General features: G+C 42.4%; 1 protein-coding gene across 2 annotated transcripts in view; it reads right to left on the reverse strand.

Moving 5' to 3' along the window:
- Positions 1-2,150: 2,150 nt before the first annotated feature.
- The window catches only part of DNAJC1 (DnaJ heat shock protein family (Hsp40) member C1), a 196,922-nt gene continuing 174,583 nt past the window's right edge, over positions 2,151-24,489 (reverse strand). For both annotated transcript variants that reach the window (XM_002717400.5, XM_051820685.2), the window contains 3 exons: positions 11,086-11,134; positions 4,857-5,305; positions 2,151-2,355 (listed from right to left, as the gene is read on the reverse strand). In XM_002717400.5, coding sequence (XP_002717446.2) covers positions 2,287-2,355; positions 4,857-5,305; positions 11,086-11,134 — 567 coding nt within the window. In that variant the 3' untranslated portion in view covers positions 2,151-2,286. The remainder of the gene's footprint in view (positions 2,356-4,856; positions 5,306-11,085; positions 11,135-24,489) is intronic.

Below are 24,489 nucleotides of genomic sequence, written 5' to 3' on the forward strand. Positions count from 1 at the left end.
TGCTTACCAGCGTTCCTGGGACCTTGGGACCAGACGCTGGCAGCCATGTTGGTGTCAGTGTGGCTCCTTGCCAGGCAGGAGCTGCTTCCCCTTCTCCTTGGCGCTGAGGCTGCCCATGGCTGCTGCCCCGTGACTCGGGCAGTCAGTGAAAACCACACGGTCCCTCAGCTATTAGCTGCTTTTTTTCCCATGGTTCAGCTGCTCTTTTGGAATTGGGGTGCTTGTCTAAGCTGGACGTACCCCACAAAGTTCACGCAGGAGCCGTGTGCTGGACATTAGGCCGGGCTTGGGCTCCCCGGCTGCAAGTCCTGCTTTATGCAGGGGTGTGAGGACCTCTCCACCCACACTTTGTTCCAGGAAACAAAATCTTCATTTCAATCCTTGGAAATAAATGATGTCTCAAAGACAGAGGCGTCTGGCAGTCATGAAGATGCTGCTTGGGATGCCGGCATTCCCATATCAGAGAGCCTGGGTTCCAGACCCAGCTCCACTTCTGATTCCTACTGGGAAGCAGATGATGGCCCAAGTATTTGGGCCTCTGCCACCCACACGAAAGACCCTGATGGAGTTCCTGGCTCCTGTCTTTTTAGCCTGGCCCAGCTCCGGCTGCTGCAGCCATTTGGAGAATAAATCAGCGGATATGAGATCTCTCTCCCCACTCTTCCAACCCTCAATCTCTGCCATCTCTGCCTTTCAAATAAACAAAAACAAATTTTTTAAAAATTAAGTGATACTAACATATTTCATCAAGTAAATCCCCTTATATGTGTCCCAGTTATCTTAATGTTCACAAATCTAGGCATGTAGCCTTCATCCAACTATTTCCAAGCCTTGAGCAAATGACAGAAGCTTTAAAAAAGAAGCCTTGGGGGCTGGTGTTGTGGTAAAGCAGGTAAATCCATGGCCTGTGACACTGGCATCCCGTATGTGCGTCAGTTTGAGTCTCGGCTGTTCCACTTCTGATCTAGATTCCTGCTAATGTGTCTGGGGAAGCAGTGGAAGGCGGCCCTAGTCCCTGGGCCCCTGTACCCACCTGTGAGACCCGGAAGAAGCTCCTGGCTCCACACCCGGCCCAGCCCTGGTCATTGCGGCCATTTGGAGGGTGAATCACCAGATGGAAGATATGTCTATTTCTCTCTCTCTCTCTCTAACTCTGCCTTTCAAAGAAAAAATCTAAAAAAAGTCTTGGTTGATGAGGACAGTTCAAACAGAGATAGCATGAGAGGCTTTAATAGACATTCACAGCACAAAACACTGATATTTAACTTAGGTGTTGAAAGAGACAACCCAATTTCATCAGTTCCTAAAACTTCCTGTTGGAAATTCTGCCACCTGGGGATATGTTTTTAGCAAGCTCCCTAACATAGGTCCTTGTTTATTTAGACTTCCCCCTAGACACACACACATACCTCATTCAGATAAGCTCATGCTGTTCCTAGCCAGCCAGCTGCATACTAGCCTGGTGTTTTTTGTTTTTTGGTAAATATTTATTTTATTTATTTGAAAGGCAGAGTTGCAGAGGTAGAGCCAGAGGTAGAACCAGAGAGCCAGAGAGCCAGAGTGGGGGGAGGAGGCAGGGAGGGAGGGAGGCAGGGAGGGAGGGAGGGAGGCAGGGAGGGAGAGAGGTCCTCTGTTTGCTGGTCCACTCCCCAAATGGCCACAACAGCCAGAGCTGAGCCAATCTGAAGCCAGGATCCAGGAGCTTCTTCTAGATCTCCCACGTGGATGCAGGGATCCAAGGGCCTGGGTCATCTTCCACTGCTTTTCCAGTTCATAGCAGAGAGCTGGATCGGAAGTGGAGCATCTGGGACCCCAACCAGCGCCCATGTGGGATGCCGGCGCTTCAGGCCAGGGCTTTAACTCATTGTGCCATAGCACCAGCCCCTAGCCTGGTGTTCTTGCCCTCCCCATGTGACAATAACTAGTGTGTGTTTTTTGGTCATGGCTTTAGAGAACCACATTGAGTTCTTACACATTAGTGTATCACACATTCTCTGCAAAAACATATCTGCCTGACATTCAGAAAACACTATTGGCTTGTTCCCTAATGTTCACTTTGCAGTTTCCAGAGATCCCATAATCTGCAACATACCCCAAGCCTTTTACCCCTTTAACACAGCATTTGTTTAAACAATATAGCACACCACTTGTTTGTTTGCTTATTTATTTAATTTTACTAAGGCACATGACGTATAGAAAACACTGAGGTACAAAATGCATATTTCTGCATAAGATTTTAAAAATACTCATTTGGAAAATGAAGATGAACATCATCTTCCAGAATATTCAGCTTTTAGCTTGTTTTTTCTTTTGGACCAGTTCAACCAGCAACTTGTACCTAGCGATACAGTCTTCCTGTAGGAAGGAAAAAAGAGAGGTGAGAACAGTTACTTCCACTGTTGCTGTGGCCGCCTTGTGGGTAGCTGCTGGGGCCTGCTCGGTGGCTTGTGCCCAGTCTAAAGAGGAGGCCCCATGTGCCTTCCCATTGCCCAGGACCTCTTGGAATTTTCTGGGCCACTCGGGCTGGCCTGCTGCAGTCCGACCCAAGGCGAAGGTGCTAATCGGGTTTGTGAGCCATGTCATCATTATGATGATTTTGACTTTTAACCTTCGAACTCTAATTATCGTGTTAATACTGTACTCTTTCATCACCACACGCCACTTTAGAGAAACCAAAACACTTGTAGGCAGCAGCCACAATACTGGGGCCTGCAGAGACCTGCTGGGTGGGCCTCATCAGTCCCTGCCTATGCACTGTAAGGGAGGAACACTTCCTTTTTTTCCCAGAACACTTCACCATCAAGCTACAGAGCTCAGCGGCCTCTTCTGTCACCTCGGCCGGGCAGGGAGCCCTCAGGATGGTGGGGAGGGACCTCATTATTCTCACATGATCACAAAGTTCTTTCCGGAATCTATTCTGTTTTTGTTCAGAAGGTTCTATTCCGTGGTAATATCGGCCTTTGCTGGCTAAAGCATAAAGTGATTTCTGCCCTAGAGGTGGTGACTATCAGGAATCTTGGACAGGGAATGACGCTTGTCTTCTTCCTAGAATTTTAGCTTAGTAGTGTTACAAAAGTCTCTTCTAAAAGTCTTCTCTGTATGCCCAAAGACTGCCTAAAAATACCAGCTGTGGGGCAGCCGGTAAGACACTGCTTGGGGCCTCTGCAGCTGCATCTCGTATTGCAGTGTCCGATAAAACCCACTTCTGCTTCTGATGCCAGTTTATTGCTCATATTACCCTGGGAGGCAGCAAGTGATGATTCAAATATGGGTCCCTGCCACTCACATGGTTATGGCTCCTGGCTTTGACCTGGTCCAGCCCCAGCAGTTACAGGCTTTTAGGGAAATGTATCAGCTTATGGAAGATCTTTTTCTATCTGTCTCTGCCTTTCAAATAAAATAATTAAAAAAAAAAACAACAAAAAAAAAACCTGTCTTTCCTTTGTAGCTATGCTGCCCCTTAACTGTGTAGTACATGACACTGAATGAAGCCAGGCCTTGCACTTACTGGGAAGGAGGGCGTGGGTCCTGAGCTCTGGGCCTAGCAGGCTCAGGCACAGGCTCTGCCTGTAGGCCTACGATTCTTACATGGCAGCTGGCAGAAGCCACTGCAGCCTGGCTCAGAGCACTGGAGCCAGTGGCCAGAGCCTCCATACCTGCTTCTGAAGTCGGGGCTCAGGGGGCACACCTGCAAGCCAACAAAACCCTGCTCATTTCTGGTTGAACACGGGAAGGTTTCCAACCCTGTGGCAATGAGTGCTGAGTGTTCATTCTATCTTTAGGCATCCTCAGTTCCAACTCCTTCATTTTAAGCCAATGTCAATTCATCACACATGTAAATGCCTGTGTCCTGACAGATGCCAGAGGAATGCAGGGAAAATAACTCCTGGCAAGTGAGCTGGAGAGGATGGGAGAATCTTGCTTTCCAAATACATCAACTAATAATATTTTCTTTTTCTCCTCAGGAACTCCCAACTTCATGGTTTTAAAGTGGGTGATAGGTAACTCAGGGGAAGTGCATGGCCACAGCCAGATCTTCCAGCTAGAATTTCAGTTAAAAAAATGTAAATCAACATCAGCCAGCCCAGAGGCTGCCACAGGACAGACACAGCAGGCAGAGGGCTGGTGGCTGTGATTTCTTAGTGCTCCCACTGCCTCAGACCACAAGGACAGACGTCCCTGAGACAGTGTGGGTCGGGAAAGGCTCGAGTTGAGATCACCCTGAAGCTCTGCATGGTCGGACTGTGCCAAGAGAAGCCCTGGCTCTCCAGGGGCTACACCTCGGCTTTCCTCCCATCTGGGTTTTTGTGAACTCTTTCAGCTATAAACAAAAGACACTTCCATTGTAAACAGCCCTGGTCGTAGAGCCCAAGCCGAATCCCAGACATCAGTGTCACACTTGACCCCAAATGAAAATTCCACCTGAGACCTGTAAGCAATGTCCTGTGGCTGCCAGTGCCACCTGCGCTCCCCAGCCTCCTGGGGGGAGGCTTGGTACAAAGCCAGACCCCTCTCCTGCCTGGCTGTGTAGAGAGCCTGCAGGCCCAGCCCCCGCTTCGCAAAATGCAGATTCTCAGGCAGGCAGGCTGGAGTGGGTGAAGTTTATGCTGCACACTGAATTTTCTCCGTGCCCGTGTAACCACTCAGCTTGGAACCCCAACTTCGTCTACACACACCTGGCACCCAAGGGCATGGACTCACAGGCTGCAGGAGAAATGTCCTAGCAGAGGACTGGTTGATGGGAGACCGCCTTAACAGTAAGCAAAAGACAGAGAACAGGGTGGAAGACGAGCAGGTAGAGCAGCTGCAGGATCATCACACCTGTGAAAAGGCCCTTCCCAGGCCCCTGCACCCACCTTACTCTTGGACGGGACGCACTTGGCGATTCTGTCCCAGCGCTCTGAGCACCCCTTGGGGTACTGCTGCAATGCCAGCTCCAGCAGCTTCTGCTGATTCTGAGTCCACGGCTCCTCAGCTGCCCCGTTTCTGTCTTTTTTCTGGCTCTCCTCATCGCTGGATTCATTCTGCTCTGACAAATCAAAATCCCTCTGCCTCTTCCCTCGGACCTTCTCCTCAGACTCCGCCCTTGGGGCCTTGTCCAGCAGTCGGGCTGGCTTCCGCTTCCGAGGCTGGGCTTCTTCCACCTCTGTCTCCTGCTCAGCTGGGTCCTCCTCCTGCTCGGCCTCCTCCTGGGCCCCCTGGGCAGCTTCTCGCTGGGTGATGATGTCATCTGGCAAGGCTGTGGCAGTCTTGACGGGCCTGGAATTCTGAACTGTGGATTTGAGTTCAGAGAGTCGAACCATCCCTAAGGAAGCAGCCACACACAGAGGAAGGTGAATTCAGGTGACAACAGCAGCTACCCACCACACATCAGGCAGTGTGCTAGGCTCTTTGCATTTATTATTTAACTAATTCATTTTTACTATTGTAGATACATAGCTATCATGATCCTAACTGTTGTTGAAGGGTTTTCTTTTTTTTTTTTTTTTTTTTTCATTTTATTTGAAAGGCAGACCTACACAGAGATAGAGAGAGAAACATTGATTTTTCCATTCACTGCTCCACTCTCCAAATGCCTGCAACAGCCAGGGCTGGGCCAGGCTAAAATCAAGAGCCTGGAATTCCATCCTTGTCTCCTACGTGGGTGGCAGGACCCTATGCATTTGAATCATCAGCTGCTGCCTCCCAGGGTGGGAGTTAGCAGGAAGCTAGAATTGGGAGCAGGGCTGAAGCTTGTACCCAGGCACTCCCATATAGGATGCAGGTGTCCCAAATGGTGTCTTAATTGCTGCGCCAAATGTCTGACCCTCATTACCCTGATTTTACAGATGAGGAAAGAAATTTCAGGAAACAGCAGAGGCAGGATTTGAACCAGTTCTGTCTGATTTCAAGTCTCTGTCCTTTTCAATAATGAGTACACACAGAATCATGTTGTGAGCAAAGAATGGAAAGATCTCTTTGAGAAGGAACAACCTGCTGTTTACTATGTAGGGAGGGTATTTTCAACACAGAGTTCTCATCAATTTCATCAACTTAACTGACAAACTGTTGCTTTAGGCAGGCAAGTATACAACTATATTAAGCTTGCAGAAGAATTTTGAAACATAGAAAACAATTTTATTAAACAGTTTAGATCCTTAAATAAGGGGTGAGTGTTGTGATGCAGGTTAAGCAACCGCTTGGGATGCCCACATCCCATATCAGAGTGCTGCTTAGAGTCCTGGCTCCTCCACTAACAATCCAGCTTCCTGCTAGTGCATCCTGGGACAGTGGATGATGGCTTAAATTCTTGGGCCCCTTCTGCCCATGTTGGAGACTGGATGGATGGATTTCTGGGCATTTGAGGAATGGATCAACAGTTGAAAGATCTTCTGTTTCTGTCACTATGTCTTTTGAGTAGATGGAACGACAAAAACAAACCCTTTTAATAGGACAGAACAGCTGACACAGCATTAATACCATCAATATGGCAGGTTATAGTAACACGAAAGGACAAAGAACAAAAATTCATGATTAACAAAGGAAGAAACACAAATAACTAATATGTACTACAAATAAGCAAATTATCATTTTTCATTTTTTAAAGTAGCAGTATCTCTTTTTTAAAAAAGATTGATTTGAGAGGCAGAGAAAGATATGTCATGACATAATGTGTCGCTCCCCCTCTTTGCGGAGGAACGACACAGGACCCTGCGCTGTTCTTTCGTCTGCTCGGCCATTCCCGGGTTGGCTGCTGGTTCTTCCCGGGTTGGCTACCGTCCCTTCCACCTCCGTGGAAGGTCGGTTCCCCCTGCCACTTTCCCCACTTCCGCGGGGGAGCGGCACACTGCCGGCCGGCTCTCTCGGGGGCTGCTCAGGTGTTCCTTCAGATAGATGTTCCCCTTAGATGTTCCTAGTGCATGTTGTCTCTCTCCTCCTTTATAGTCCTCTTCCACCAATCCCAACTCTGCTACCCACACGCCGAGTACACTGCTCTCCTCCAATCAGGAGCAGGTCCTGCAGTTTATTGGTTGAACTGGAGGCAGCTGCGTAGAAGCTGTTTCCTCCTCTCCCAGCGCCATATTGTGGGAGAGCAGATGCATAGAATAAGTCTTAATTCCAGTAACTTAGTCTAGTCCGAGCTGCTCCCCACAATAATGCATGCCCCCAATCACCTTTCAATTATTAAACTGGTAAAGATCAGAAAGTATGACATCACCCAGCACTGGGGAAGATACTCAAAATACATATATTCATATTTTGTAGTAGAAACAGAAACTGGTCTGGCTCAGGGCTGCCCAATAAAAAAATCTCTGATTCTATTAACCATTTGATATGTCACTGAGGAACTAAGATTTTAAAAAACTTTATTTATTAACTTGAAAGGCAGACAGAGAAGGAGAAAGAGGGAGGGAAGAAGAGCAAAATACATCTTCCTTTCATTGGTTTACTTCACAAATGGCTGTAATAACTGTGGCTGGCCAGGCCTGAGAAGAATGTACCCAAACTGAAAGATAAATTCTTATTGTATTCTCTTTTATAAGGCAGTCATAGAGACAAGCAGAGAGACAGGGAGAGAAATCTTCTCCTGCTGGTTCAGTTCCCCAGTGTCCACAACAGCCAGGGTTGCACCAGGAGGCCGAAGGCAGGAGCTAGGAACTCTATGCAGGTCTCCCATGTGAGTGGCAGGGGCCCAAATGGGCCATCTCCCATTGCCTTCTTACGTGCATCAGCATGGAGCTGGAATGGAAGTGGAGCAGCCCTGAACTCAAACTGGCGCTCCAATATGGGATGCCAACATCTCAGGTGGCAGCTTAACTCACTGTACCACAATGCTGGCCCAGGATTTTTACATGTGCAGAATTTATTATGCATATTCATGAAATGAGGTGTTAGTGTGCACATGTCATTAGCATGATCTCCATAAATGGTTATGTGTCCCATCAACAAATAATATATAACTCAATATACGCACATTTGTAAATTATATCTACATATCAGACTATCAGTATATTATTATAAAACACATATGAAAGAGAAAATAAATTTAAAGATATGATGAAAAACAATAATCACCGGCGCTGCAGCTCAATAGGCTAATCCTCCGCCTTGCAGCGCCGGCACACTGGGTTTTAGTCCCGGTCGGGGCGCCGGATTCTGTCCCGGTTGCCCCTCTTCCAGGCCAGCTCTCTGCTGTGGCCAGGGAGTGCAGTGGAGGATGGCCCAAGTGCTTGGGCCCTGCACCCCATGGGAGACCAGAAGAAGCACCTGGCTCCTGGCTTCGGATCAGCGTGGTGCGCCGGCCACAGCGCGCTGGCCGCGGCGGCCATTGGAGGGTGAACCAATGGCAAAGGAAGACCTTTCTCTCTCTCTCTCTCACTGTCCACTCTGCCTGTCAAAAAAAAAAAAAAAAAAAGAAAAGAAAAGAAAAAAAAAAGAAAAACAATAATCTAAAAATATTAAGTGGGTTGGGAGTCTGTCACAGCAGTTAAGATGCTGCTTGGGATGACTACATTTCTTTTGGGATACCTGAGTTTGAGTCCTGGCTCTGCTTCTGGTTCTAGCCCCTGCCAATGCACTCCTTGGAAGTGATGGCTCAAGTACTTGGGGACCTGCCACCCATATGGGGGACCCAGATTGACTTCTGAGCTCCTGGCTTTGGCCTAGCCCAGCCCTGGCTGTTGCAGGCATTTAGGGAGCAGGCCAGCAGATGAAAGTTCTCTCCCCGGCTGCCTTTCAAATAAATAAAAATTTAGAAAGAAATATTAAATGACAAAGTATTCTTAGGAAAATATTAATAATAATAAAAACAACAAGAGGCTGGTGTGGTGGTATAGCAGGGGAAGCCACTATCTGCAATGCTGGCATAACATGTGGGTGCCAGTTTGTGTCCCCACTGCTCCATTTCCAATCCAGCTCCCTGCTAGTGGCCCAGGAAAAATAGATTGGGCTCCTGACATCCATGTAAGAGATTCAGATGAAGCTCCTGGCTTCGGCCTGAAGCCATTTGGAGAGTGAACCACCATTTGGAATCACACACTTTCTCTTTCCTCCTCCTCTCTGTAGTACTAAAAAAAAAAAAAAAAAAAAAAAAAAAAAAGTGAAAAATTGAAGGGCTAGCTACAAATTTAGTTTATTTTGGCATCTGAGTTTTAAGGCCATCATAGTAGAAAAAGATAACTCACAAAGCCAAATACATCCAAGTGTAATGTACTGCTGGCTATATGTACTGTACTTTGATATTTACAAGTTGTTTTTGCAAAAATGCAAGGTGTTACACTTCTATATTTTCAACAAATGAATTCAAATTGTTTGCAAGTTTCAAATTCTATTTTTAATATTTCATCTGTTGAAATGCAAGTTTTTGTAAGTCACATTATTTTGGCCACACAGAATAATTATCAAATGAAGAAATATTTTTAATTGCCTATTTTCTTTCTACAGCTTAAAAATGGTTCAAAGAAATTACTTCCACATTTATTGTTAAAAAGTATATTTTGTAGAAACAATTTATTTTAATATTGGCCAGAAAATTTAGAGCTATTTGGGTGAAAAGGTGAAATTGACAATCTTCAAATTCAACAACTTAAAAAATTATTTATGTATTTTCATTTGTTTGTAATTTCATTTCATTCATTGTTTGTATTTCATTTATTTATTTGTAAGGCAGAGAGACAAAGACAGATATCTTCCTCTGTTGGTTCACTCCTAAAATGCCCACAATAGCTGGGGCTGGGTTTTGATGAAGCCAGGAGCCTGGAACTCAATCTGGGTCACCCATGTGCATTGCAGGGAAATTCGGTAATTTTTAAAAGTATTTACTTTGTCAAAATATAGCAGGAAGTGTCTGTGTGACTGTAAATATTTCTGTGGTTGTGTATCACTTGAGTCTAGAGTTATCTATAAATTCACTCACCTGGGTATTTTGTTGCATTATTGAAAGTGAAAGCATGAGTGATAAGGTCACTCTAACTTTCAATATTGTGGAATTCTCACTTTTCCCTAAGGACACCTGGGTGCCATATGTCACATGTACCCTCTGATAATGGATACAGTGAAACATGGACATAAGTCTGTATATTAAATATGAGAAGGCTTAATTCTTTTCCATTTTAAGATAACAATACAAATCAGTAGATTCTAATACAGTCTTCTTATATTCCAAAGGATCATCCTGTGAATTTCATTTTGGAGACCAATACTTCATGACAATAAAATGAAAAAATAAAAAAAAAGGAAAGAATAAAAATGTTCAGTAATAAAACTTGTTAAACCATGGGGAATCTATATTATGGGCTACTTTCACGCCATTAAAATGATGACAGACATATTTTTACATGAGTACATGGAGTGAAAAAATGTAAAACAGTATTATGGTACAGTTTCATTGTTATAAAATTATGTACATATTTGTGTATCAAAAAAGTAAGAAACATATCTCTCAAAGTAACAGTGAGTAGATTACATGTGATTTTTATTTTCATCCTTTTTTTATCTGTATTTTCTTGAGTTTCTAATAACAAATATTCTTTTCATGTTTACTATCACAACTCTCACAAAAAAGTGCCAAAAACTTGAATTTGGTGGTGACTCTTATCTGCAGCAGCAGCAGCTCATTTCTGCCTTGTGTGTCACCCTATTCAGCCAGTTTTTCTCTAAACCTTTCGGTTTCAAAGTCTGAAAGGTACCCATGAAAGCATGAAAGTGAGCTTTGTCACCCACTGGCTGACTCCCCTGATGTTGCAACTTCCAGAGCTGAAGGTCTCCCACATAGGTGCCAAAAACCCGATTACTTGAGCCATCTTTGCTGTTTCCCAGGGTCTGCAATAGCAGGAAGCTGGAGTCAGGAGCCAGGGCCCACAATCAATGCAATGTGGGATGTGGTGTCTTACCTGCGAGGCTAAATCCAAGCCTCTTGTTAGTACCAACTGTAATGCAGAGCTAGATTTGATACTTGTAATTCAACACTTTTTAAGAGATAATGATGGCTAGAGTCCACTGCACCAAACTACCACAGCACAGTATATTTAAAGAAGTTTACTTAAAAAGAGATTTATTTTGAAGTAACCACTTTAAATTAATGGGATAAAGTGGCTACTAACTCACCTGGGGAGGAGGTAACTGAATCCTTCAGTTGCTTGGCTTTGGTTGTCACCTGTTTCAAAACATAAAAGCAAAACATCTTACTTTCCACATAGCTATTTTAGGTTGAGTGACATATTTCATGTAACATCTGTATGAATGAACAGGATTCACTGAATCTTGGAAGATCTTCAGCCATCAGTCCATTTACTCAACCAAAAGGAAATAAGGCTCAGAGAGATTAAATGGCTCTTTCCTCACTGGAGAATATACCAGTGAGAAAATGACATTCATGCTGAAGATGTTAAAATATAAAAAAGTTTTTCTTTGCATCTTAGAAAGAAACTTAACAGCATATAAGACTGACACTAGAAGTGTGGTGGAGTGGGGTAGTTGCTATATTTACATATGTGAGTATGGATCCACAGAAATAATTTTGTTCAGTTTTTTTTTCTTATATAAATGATTGCATATTCTATGCCTCATACTCTTTTTCCATATAACAATGTCCTAAAGATCTACACGTAGATTTCCCTTGTTAACCTTGTTAAAACTGAGAAAACTTACACAGTGTAATATATAAATTTTAAATACACAATTTGGGGCAGCATTGTGACACAGTGGATTAAGCCACTTGTGACACCAACATCCCATATGAGCACTAGTTTGGGTCCTGGTTGCTCCATTTCCAATCTAGCTCCCTGCTAATGTTCCTGGGAAAGCAGCAGCAGAAGATGGCCCAAGTGATGGAGTTCCAGACTCCTGGTTTGGGCTGGCCTAGCCCTGGCTGCAGAGAACATTTGGAGAGTGGATGAACAGATGGAGGCTCTCTCCGTGTGTCTCTTCCTTTCTATTACTCTTCCTTTCAAATAAATATATTAATCTTTTAAAAAATTAAATGTATGGGGCCAGCGTTGTGGTGTAGCGGGTAAAGCCATTCATTTGCAGTGCCAGCATCCCATATGGGTGCTGGTTCAAGTCCCAGCTGCTCCACTTCCGATTCAGCTCTCTGTTATGGCCTGGGACAGCAGTAGAAGATGGCCCAAGTCCTTAGGCACCTGCATCCATGTGGGAGACCCGAAAGAAGCTCCTGGCTCCTGGCTTTGGATTGGCGTGGGGAAGCGAACCAGTGGATGGAAGACCTCTCTCTCTCTCCCTCTCTCTGTGTAACTCTGACTTTTAAATAAATAATCTTTTTGACAGGCAGAGTGGACAGTGAGAGAAAGAGACAGAGAGAAAGGTCTTCCTTTGCCGTTGGTTCACCCTCCAATGGCCGCCGCGGCCAGCGCGCTGTGGCCGGCGCAGCACACTGATCAGAAGGCAGGAGCCAGGTGCTTCTCCTGGTCTCCCATGTGGGTGCAGGGCCCAAGCACGTGGGCTATCCTCCACTGCACTCCCGGGCCACAGCAGAGAGCTGGCCTGGAAGCGGGGCAACCGGGACAGAACCCAGCTCCCTGACCAGGACTAGAACCCGGTGTGCCGGCACCGCAGGGCGGAGGATTAGCCTATTGAGCCGCGGCGCCAGACAATAATCTTTTTTTTTTTTTTTTTTAAGATTTATTTATTTATTTATTTGAGAATCAAGAGTTACACAGAGAGGGGAGAGAGAGACAGAGAGAGAGAGACAGAGAGAGAGAGAGAGAGAGAGAGAGAGTGTCTTCCATCCGTTGGTTCACTCCCCAACTGGCCGCAACTGCCGCATCTGCGCCGATCCGAAGCCAGGAGCCAGAAGCCTCCTCCGGGTTTCCCCCGTGGGTGCAGCGGCCCAAGGACTTGGGACACAGCAGAGAGCTTGATTGGAAGTGGAGCAGCCGGGTCTCGAACTGACGCCCATATGGGATGCTGGTGCTTCAGGCCAGGGCGTTAACCTGCTGCACCACAGCACCAGCCCCAAATAAATAAATCTTTTTTAAAAAAATTAAATGTACAATTTGATGAATTTTGAACAAAAAAAAATCCTATGTAAACAATACCCCAAATTGTAGAACATTCTTTTCACTTCAAAAGTTCCCTTGTGACTCTCAGTCAATCTTTATTCTGCCTTGGACAACCAGTATTCTGGTTTCTATTTGATATTTTCAAAATATGGGGTCAAATTCACTAAAATTTTTTTTTCAAATGGAAAAGCAGCATCTACCAAACAAAGCATCTTCTCTCTCTCCTTCTTTTAAAATATTAATTTTATTGAAGTTAGATTCCATTGTATTCATATACTTTTCTATCTCAATAATCCAAGTATATTCTTGAACCAACATTTCACTCCTTTAATGAAATGTGAAAGTAAAACCTCAGAAAGCATGATCCATAAGGGTGCACAGCTAGGCAGATCTGGTATTTCATCTTGGGTTTACCCCATATCACCTGGGTAACCATGAGCAATTTTCTATCTTCTGTCTGTCTCATGTATTACTCCTTAATAGGTGGAAAATAGTATTAATATCACTTGCTCCTTAGATATGTTTTAAGTTTGAAATGAGCTCTTAGCATGATACCTGGCAGACAACAGAGGCTCAATCAATATTCATATTATCTGTTATAATGAAATAGATCATTTGTTTCCTACTCATAGAAAGGGCAGAATTAGAGAAAACATTTAAAGCTGCTTATAAACTCTCTTCAGTTTTATTCTGTACCTTCCTCTCTCTCTAGACAACCTTGCTTCCTATTTAGTGGAAACAAATTGAAAATATCTAACATGAGCTGCCTTGACTTCCAAATTTTCAATATGGGGTTTGTGTGCATTATCATATAGGCTTCCCCTCTTTTATCCTGATACAAAGAAAGAAATTATCCTCCCTCCTCTTGAGGCTAAACCTGTCACTTAAATAGAACTGTGTTCCATCAATTAATTTCCTTTGCTTTCATCTTCAACTTCTCCCTTCCCATCAGACATATTCTATAAACCTTCAAACTTGTTTCACGTGGTCTCTATTCTGAAAGATCATCTTCCCTTGATCTTTTCTATTGCAGTTGCTTTCATTAGAGCACCTTCTAGTTTTCCTTTCCTTTCTCTCAATGTTCCTTTGCTGGCTGGCCCCTCCTGCCTCTTGTTTCCTAATGTAAGTGCTCCTCAACATTCTGCCCTTACCACGTGTACGTTCTTTTCATTTTCCCCTCTGGCATCTCATTCCACCCATTTAGCAATAACTTAAAAAGAAATGATTAACCTGTGTCTCTGGCCCTGAGCTCTACCTTGGAACGTCAGTCTCACAAGAGATGACCATGTAACAATAGATTATCAGACATAACAAGGACTTCATCTGGCTTACTATGCAACAGGAATTGTTCTAAATATTTGAGATTATTTATATATATATACATATATATATAAATATATACAAATATATATATACATATACATATATACAAATATATATATATATATATATATACATATACAAATATATGGTCACACACATACATAGGGCCGTTGTAGTAGGTTAAGACTCTGCCTGCAGTGCCGGCATTCCATATGGGTACCGTTTCAAGTCCTGGCTGCTCCACTTCCAATCCAGCTCGCTGCTAATGGCCTGGGAAAGTAGTGGAAGATGGCCCCTGCACCCATGTGGGAGACATAGAAGAAGCTCCTGGCTTTGGATGGGCCCAGCTCCAGCCGTTGTGGCCATCTGGGGAGTTAACCAGTGGATAGAAGACCTCTCTTTCTGTAACTCTGCCTCTCAAATAAGTGAATCTTTAAAAATATACATGTACACAGTTTTCCCAGCAGTCATATTAGCTAGGGATATAATTATCCCCAGAGGCCCAGACAGAATAAAACAGATCCAAGATTAGAAAGCTAGCGAGAATCCCAATGCATATTTGTAGGGCTTTCACATCTTTGCTGTCAATCACTAGCATATGCTAGCCCTTGAGTCCCAATCTCTCATTTTACAGAAACAGAAACAGACCAAGAGATCTTATGCTATAGTACTTGGCTTTCCTTTCTAATGGTCACTAACTCTTTTTTAAAAAAGATTTATTTATTCACTTGGAAGGTAGAGTTACAGAAAGGCAGAGGCAGAGAAAAAGCCCAACTACTGTGGCCATCTGGGGAGTGAACCAGCAGATGAAAGACCTCTCTCTGTCTCTACCTCTCTCTGTAACTTTTTCAAATAAATAAATAAAATAAAATCTTAAAAAAAAAGAATAAAGTAGGCTATATATTCTGACAGAAAAATTTCAAAGGTAAAATGTTCTGTTTCTTTAAACTTTTAAAAGTAGTTTTAAACATCAAGGTAACCCATGCACAGTTTTTTTAAAAAGCAATACACTTGAGTTTATGACTAAAAACATCATTGCACCTTCACCCACAGACAACCATTTTTGTTCACAGCTCTTTTGAAAGTTGTTAAGGTTATAACTACACACAGCTAAATAACAAGTCTTTCATAAATTATGTATTAAATCCAACCTCTCTTTCACCTCTACCCTGGTCTGAATGAACAACATCTTAAAGCATGGACAAATGAACAGGTTCTTGTCTGGCCTCGTTTCCGGCTTCTCTACCTTCCCTGCCAGTTTCTTTTCTACACAGCAGTCAAATAATCCTTTCAGATCACTGCACTCATTTGCTTTAAATTTTCCAGATGTTTTACATTTCAAAGTAAATTTTTACGTGAGCTAAAAAGGTCTTACATGGTCTGGTTTTCCACTACCTCTTTTTTTTTTTTTTTTTTTTTTTTTGACAGGCAGAGTTAGTGAGACAGAGAGAAAGGTCTTCCTTCCATTGGTTCACCCCCAAAATGGCCGCCATCTTCTGGAGTCCCCTCTTAGTCCTCTTCAGCTACACTGACCTCACTGCTGGAACTTGCACACCCTCCACACGCTCTTTCCTCAAAGCCCTTGTAACTTCTGTCTCCTCTGCTTAGAACACACACACTCAGACAAGCTTGTCCTCTCACCTGCTTTGTATCTCTGCTCAAACATCACTTCTTAGAGAAGACTTTTCAGAACCCTATTTTTAAATTGCAACTCCTTTCAATCTGTATCCTAAGTCTTACCCTGTTTTATTTTCCTTCCTATTACTTGTCCCTAAGATTTTCCTTTTACTCCATGCATTCAGTTTCTCTCTTCCTTAATGTAACAGTCTTTGCCTTCATGGTTGCAGCTTAGCTGCAGACCAATTAGCATTCCAGCTCAGTGGAAGGGAAAAATGAACAAGAGCTTTTATACATGTTACTTCAATTATGCTCCTCCGAAAAGAAATTAGTAACAGCAATATCAGAGCTTGGGAGGCTAGGAAACCCAGTGCTGTTGGGCACACACGTACCTGACTATAAATCCATCACTAGAGGAAAGGAGAAAAGATACTTTGGTGATTAACATGCCACAGTCTTCCATAATTCATAGATTTTAAAAACTGAAAAAAACTATCTGTAAAATACATAAAATGTTTAAAATATGAATAGCTATATATAAAAATACTACATAATTATGACCTGGCAAATATTACTCACCATCGAGGCAAGTATTATGCTAGGACTCACACTTCTTGTGCCATTCAGAATGTTACCAATATCAGATTCTCTCCTTTCCTCCAATATCAATTTTTTTGCTCATTCTATCATTCTACATTTTAGTATAGTCAAAAAAATTTTTTAATGCTTTTCTGTTCTTGGAAGTGTTTCTAGCTGCTTTTTTTTTTTTGGACAGGCAGAGTGGACAGTGAGAGAGAGAGCCAGAGAGAAAGGTCTTCCTTTGCCGTTGGTTCACCCTCCAATGGCCGCCGCGGCTGGTGCACCACACTGATCTGATGGCAGGAGCCAGGTACTTATCCTGGTCTCCCATGGGGTGCAGGGCCCAAGCACCTGGGCCATCCTCCACTGCACTCCCTGGCCACAGCAGAAAGCTGGCCTGGAAGGGGGGCAACCGGGACAGAATCCGGCGCCCCAACCAGGACTAGAACCCGGTGTGCCGGCGCCGCAAGGCGGAGGATTAGCCTAATGAGCCACGGCGGCGGCCTCCAGTTGCTTTTTAAAAATTACATACATTTTTCCAGGGGCCGGCGCCATGGCACAGTAGGTTAAAGCCCTGGCCTGCAGTGCCGGCATCCCATATGGGCACCAGTACTACTCCCAGCTCTCCTCTTTCGATCCAGCTCTCTGCTATGGCCTGGGAAAGCAGTAGAAGATGGCCCAAGTGCTTGGGCCCCTGCACCCATGTGGGAGACCTGGAAGAAGCTCTTGGCTCCTGGCTTCAGATCGGCGCAGCTCCAGTTGTTGACGCCATCTGGGGAGTGAACCAACTGAAAGAAGACCTTTTTCTCTGTCTCTCCCTCTCACTGTCTGTAACTCTACCTCTCAAATAAATAAATAAATAAATAAATAAAATGTTTTAAAAAATTATATACATTTTCCCAAGTTCTCATACTATCCCTTCTTGCTCTCCTTCCCAGGGTCCTGTCATGCAGCCCTTTGTTCTCCTACTCCAATTTGGACTTACTGTTCTCTTGGTCTGCTATGTGGCTGTGAGATGCTGTGATTTTTGTTCACTGTATTGGAGTCACTTTTTTTTTGTGGATTCCATATTGCTGGATAACACATCAGGAAAATTTTAAGAAAAGGTACATTTCCTCATCCCATGTAGTTACCATCAGACTTGGTCTGTTCTAGATTGAGAACATTTCTGCTCACAGTTATCAAGACACTGCTCCTCTTTCTCCCAGAATCTACAGTTCCTTAGGGATCTCATGTCTTTCTGGTTTGTCTTATTTGGAGCCATCTTCTTCACAGAAGTTTTAAGGGTTTATGTATTCTCAGTGTTCAGAAATTTCCCCGGATGTTATTTAACTTTGGCAGGCTCTTACAAAGTTGTCCCAGGTATCCCTACATCTTAGAGAACTTTACTGTATTATTTGAACAGTTATTTTGACTTTTTTTTTTTTTTTTTCCACTGGAATCCTTCTAATTAGATTGGAACCTCTGGGAACGATTCCTGTGTTTCTTATTTTTCTGTAATACCTTAAAATTATTTGTCCTTTTTGTTCTCTCTAGGTTGTTTTTCCTAATAACTTTCAACTATCCTACTTCAATTATTTGGGTACTTATTTTTGTTCTGATTAGTTTTTCATGCCATCCTCTCCTTTGTTCTATGATTCCAATATTTTCTTGGCTATCTAATGCTCAAATGCTGCTACAGTTAATTAATTTTAGAAGACTGGAATAAACTAATTCTAGAAGGCTGTTACTACCTTACCTAAAGATATTTAACCAATGAAACACCAAAAGGTCATTAATATTCTCAGTTATGTGCATAAATACAAGAATCTGAATTATTTTCAAATCATACCCAACTGTTTCAAAAAATAACTTTATGTGACCACACAGACTTTCTTGGAGATGTAATACACTCATTTTCATTAGGTCATATGAGAAAAATGATATGATTTCAAAGATGCCAAAAAATTTGCTAAAATTTCACATCTACTCCTGGAAATAACTGTAATAATTCAAAACAGAAAAAAATCAACTGGAAGGAAACTTTCCATTTATACTATGCATATCTCTCATATCAATGAATAATATTAAAATTAATGGCCACGCATTTGGTTCCCTTACTATACTGGAGAACAACAAAAAAAGGTATGCATTAATCAATACTATTGCAATTTAATATTTCTCTGGAATTACTAAGGCAATTATGTAAAATAACAAAACAAGATATAAAGAAAATGGAAAAGAATTATTTCAGAAGACATGACAGGTCTGTCCTAAAATCCTAACGAAGGATTATAAACTATATTTAGAAATCAGTAATAACTAAGGTGTCAAGCTACTGAAATCAGTGCTATTACAATTTTTACTTATTTAATGGGTGATAATGAAAAATAAAAAATTGGCAAGTGTTGACAATATTAGGAAAAGGCCTCTCACATATCACCAAGTGGGATTGTGTATTGTTATAACCACTCTGGAAGCCAATTTTAGAATCATTAAAAACTCTAAAAACATTCATATACTTTTTTTTTTTTTAATTTGAGTGGCAGAGATAGCGACAAAAAGATTGAGTTTGTGTGAGAGAGTGAGCTTTACTCCCAAGAGATCTGCAATGGCCAGGGTTGGTCTGGGACTGAAGCGAGGTCCTGGGTATTCAATCCAAGTTTCCCACAGGAGTGACAGGATCCTAATGTATCTGAGTTATCACTGCTGCTTCCTAGCGTCTGCATCAGCAGGAAGACGAGTCAGGAGCTAAGGATAGGTATCAAATCCAGGTACTCGGATATGGGATACAGGCATCTTAACTACTTGGCCAAATACCTACTTCACATTCATATTCTAGAACTAAGCACCACTACTTCTAGATATACAAGTGGAGAAAACACATATAAGTGAAAGATAAATTTTAAAAAAGCAAGTACATCTCAATAATTAAAAGCAAAAAAAAAGAAATTTAAATGTAGACCAGAATACTCCATAATTACATCATAGTAATATGGAATACTATGCAACTGTTTAAAAAAATGATGTGGGTCTTATTTATTGTTATGAAAAGATGTTCATGCTCTTTTTTTGATTTTTTTTTGACAGATAGTTAGTCAGTGAGAGACAGAGAGAAAGGTCCTCCTTGGTTCATCCCCCAAATGGCTGCCATGGCCAGAGCTATGCAGATATAAAGCCAGGAGCCAGGTGCTTCCTCCTGGTCTCCCATGCGCGTGCAGGGGCCCAAGCACTTGGGCCATCCTCCACTGCTTTTCTGAGCCACAGCAGAGAGCTGCACTGGAAGAGGAGCAACCGGGACTAGAACCCGGCGCCCATATGGGATGCCAGCGCTGCAGGCGGAGGATTAACCAAGAGAGCCACAGCGCCGGCCTCGATGTTCATGTTCTGTAATGATGTGAAAAGAACAGAACTAATAACTAATAGAGATTAACATTGTTAATTATATATATGTATGTGTATATTGGCCGGCGCCGCGGCTCACTAGGCTAATCCTCCGCCTAGCGGCGCCGGCACACCGGGTTCTAGTCCCGGTCGGGGCGCCGGATTCTGTCCCGGTTGCCCCTCTTCCAGGCCAGCTCTCTGCTGTGGCCCGGGAGTGCAGTGGAGGATGGCCCAGGTGCTTGGGCCCTGCACCCCATGGGAGACCAGGAAAAGCACCTGGCTCCTGGCTCCTGCCATCGGATCAGCGCGGTGCGCCGGTCACATCGCGCTGGCCGCGGCGGCCATTGGAGGGTGAACCAACGGCAAAGGAAGACCTTTCTCTCTGTCTCTCTCTCTCTCACTGTCCACTCTGCCTGTCAAAAAAAAAAAAAAAAATTATATATATGTATGTGTATATATATACACACACACACACACACATATAAGAAAACTAAAGTCCAGAATACTATTTATAAGGATTATTTTTTATTATGGTTAAGGAAAAATTTAGTTGAGTGTGTTAAAATTTTGCTGTGGAAATAGTTTTATCAAAAAAGGTCTAATGATAAAAGTTTAGACAAAATGTAAATATTGTACAATAAAGCAGAATTAAGTAGTGGTAAGAACATACTAGGTGAAAAATCCAAATATCTGTTTCGTCCCAATTCCACTAATACTTGCATCAGCTTGAACAAATATCTTAGCAACAGTTTACTCAGCTGTAATATGGAAATAACAGCTGCCTATTTATTGTGATGATCAAGTAAAATAAAACAGTTATATGTCACTTACGGTTTGTCAGCATTGGACCACATATAACATAGTGGACTCATAAGAATAAATCACCAGGGCCAGCACTGTGGTGTAGCGGGTAAAGCCACTGCCTGTAGTGCCAGCATCCCATATGGGCGCTGGTTCGAGTTCTGGCTGCTCCACTTCCAACCCAGCTCTCTGCTATGGCCTGGGAAAACAGTAGAAGATGGCCCAAGTCCTTGGGACCCTGCACCCACGTGGGAGACCCGGAGGAAGCTCTTGGCTTCAGATCGGCGCAGTTCTGGCCGTTGCAGCCAACTGAGGATTGAACCAGCGGATGGAAGACCTCTTTCTCTTTGCCTCTCCTTCTCTGTCTGTGTAACTCCGACTTTCAAATAAATAAGTAAATCTTTAAAAAAAAAAAAAAAAAAAAAAAGGAATATATCACCTGAGCAGGCATAGTGGGTAAAACTGCTGCTTGCAGTGCTGGCATCCCATATGGGTGCCTGCTCCACTTCAAATTCAGCTCCCTGCTAATGGCCTGGAAAAGCAGCAGAAAATGACCCAAGTACCTAGGCCCCTGCACCCATGTAGGAGACCTGGAACAAGTTCCTGGCTCCTGGTTTCTTCTTGGCCCAGCCCCAGCCATTGTGGCCATATTGGGAATGAATCAGCAGAGGAAATACCTGCGTCTCTCTCTCTAACTCTACCTTTCAAATAAATAAATCAATCTTAAAAAGACTATCACCTGATGATGCCACATTTGCCTTAGTTTAAGCGTAGGTTTTAATGTTTGCACAATGACAAAACTAACAATGCATTTCTTAGAAGGTATCTCCATCATTAAACAGTGTGTGACTATATATTTGAAAGCTTTGAAAGGTATAAAATACTACAAAAATAACGGAATAATCAATAGTATCACTAAAGCAGAATAAAAACGTTGTGCAGGTGTTTAGCACAGCAATTAAGACACCTGCATTCCATTTCTGAGTGCCTGGGTTTGAGTACATGCTCTGCTCTCCAGTCCAGCTTCCTGCTACTGTGCATCCTGGGAAGCAGTAGCTAATGGCTCAAGTACCTGGGCAGACCAGGATTGGGTTCCTGGCTCCTGGCTTTGGCCTGGCCTGGGTCTGACTGTTGCCAGCATTTGGGGAGGGAGCCAGTGAGAGCTCTTTCTGCCTTTAGTAAATAAATAAAAATATGAAATGTTAGCTTGATAACTAATTAGTTTGCTAACTAAATTTTTTAAAGTTCTCATATACAGTTTATAATCATGTCTTATGGGTAATTCTGTTCAATGTTAAGACAGAAATGATGACATGGAATATAAATCGGTAAGCTTGTGGTCTAAAAATCATAGAATATTTAGCAAAATTCTACCCATATCTATAGAGAGATTAATCAATTAATTATACAATTTTAACTTATGAACACAAAAGGACCTAGGCCCTCAATGTAATCCATTATCTTTCTTTCTCTGACAGGTAACCAAGTTGTCTGAAATTCTTAGAGCAATCATTTATATCCTTGGAACTTGAAAACTCCTATTAAAACACAAATATAAGTATGTGTGTGTGTGAGAGACAGAGAAAGAGAGACAGACATTTGGTAACACATTACATGATCAGGCACCATGTTGGTTATAAGATTAACTAGTGAGCAATCCCTCAAGGAGAATGAGATAAGGAACCATTCATTTATATCATTAAGTCTGTGAGGTTGTGAGGGAAGAAGGGAGGGAGAAAAGTATGGAATTAGGCCCAGACCTAGGGAACTGCTACAGTAGGAAGCTGGTAAGAGGACGATGTGGATGAAGCCAGAAAGACTACCCTTGTCATTTTCATTATTCTATATAGAGACTGTCTGACTCAAAAAGTAGTAGCAATATATTTGCCAAGCTAATAACTATATATTTAGTTTACTGATACACCATAAAACTTATTTTCAATTGAAAAATCCCACTCCTATGTTTTTGAAATAACTACTATAACAATAATGTACAGGAGCTGGCACTGTGGCACAGTGGGTTAAAGCCCTGGCCTGAAGTGCCAGCATCCCATATGAGCGCTGGTTCTGGTCCTGGCTGCTCCTCTTCCGATCTGGCTCTCTGCTGTTACCTGGGAAGGCAGTAAAAGATGGCCCATGTCTTTGGGCCCCTGCACCCACGTGGGAGACCTGGAAGAGGCTCCAGGCTCCTGGCTTCGGATTGGTGCAGCTCTGGCCGTTGTGGCCATCTGGGGAGTGAACCAGCGGATGGAAGACCTCTCTCTCTGTAACTCTGTCTTTCAAAGAAATAAAATTTTTAAAAAAACCCAATAATGTATAAATGCCTATAGATATTTCTCTGCCTCTTCTCTAGTTGTAGCAATGTAAAATAAAATTGGGGATTTTTAAATGTTTTCTCCTACTCTTCGCTTGTATAAAGGGTTCCTTATCTAACTACACACCTCTCTTCCCTCACTATGGCACTAGCTAATTATAAAGTCTGTTTAAATCTAGCTGCCTGTCTTATTTTGCTGCCTACTTGGACCTTTTTGAAGCAGGCAGCAATGTCCAGTCTGATATCATAACCAGAATGCAAGAGATTAGTGATCATGGAGAGAAGCAGAATCAGTTTACATCCTTTCAGGCTAGAGAATAGTATTACTTCACAAGCAAGAAATCTGAAGCTCACTGACCTTGATTTAGAAAACCTGCAGTTACTAATCACATTAAAGTTGATTTTACAAGCCATACAGTTTTTGTTTTCTCTGTTATTTTTACAATTTCAGTGTCCTTTGTGGTTACCTAAAATATTTGCTCAAAGGTATATATTAACATCTAAAATATTTAATCTATAATAATAACAACATAGGTTTTACAGTTTTAGGTGTATCTGATTTAAAATGTAATTTGCATCAATTTTTTAAAGCTAAAAATACTGCTCATATCTATCCAGAGTAGAATTTAGCAATCTAGTTCTGCTAATTATGACAGTTAACATCCTTAATTCCTTTCCTAATCGAGGCATAAAATATGGTTTTTTTGTTTTGTTTTTTGTTTTTTACTGTAAAGTGTCAATCCAAATAAAGAACCATATGGATCCTACCACTGGCACACTCTCACCTTTTCCCCCAAAAGGTCAATTGTTTCTAGAAAGAAAGAGAACTAAGCCTGAAGCTACAAATTCAGAAAGGAAATCGGGTCAAAGAACAGCTGTGCGGAGAGAACTGGTCAGACGATCAGGTCAGTGTGCAGAGGTTCTTCTGACAGCCAACTGAAGCTGACTTCTTTTTCAGAATCACATACTTAATGAAAACAAATCTAATTAGCACCATAAGTCAAGAAGAAGCATAAATGATGTTTGAAGGTGTGCTTAACTTTCACTGAACTTTCTAGTGAAGGAACTGCACTTGCTGAACCCATTTTATTTGCCCCACAGCGATTCACAGGTCACTCCTCCGAGTTACTAACTCAAGTTACCTGAATCTTCAGACATCTACTCTCTTTTAGTCAGAGTAACTTCCTGCACATGTGTGTGTAGTTACTGAAATACATGCCCAGCTTTGGAGATGCTGCTCACAGAATGAAAACGGAGAGTTTGTCTCTCTCTCTCTCTGTGTATTATATATATGAGTGTTACATATATATGTGTTACATATATATATAATACACATATACACACATATATATATACATATACTGACAAAGAGGAAAGGGTTACAATGGCATTTTTTTTGCTGCCACAAAAGTCAAGTTTATTAAAAATTTATTTCCAAGGTAAAAACAAAATGAAAGAACAACTTAAAAAAGCCAAGTTTTCTACTTCCATGAT

Source organism: Oryctolagus cuniculus, chromosome 13 (assembly GCF_964237555.1).
Source record: "Oryctolagus cuniculus chromosome 13, mOryCun1.1, whole genome shotgun sequence".
Classification (NCBI taxonomy): Eukaryota; Metazoa; Chordata; class Mammalia; order Lagomorpha; family Leporidae; genus Oryctolagus; species Oryctolagus cuniculus.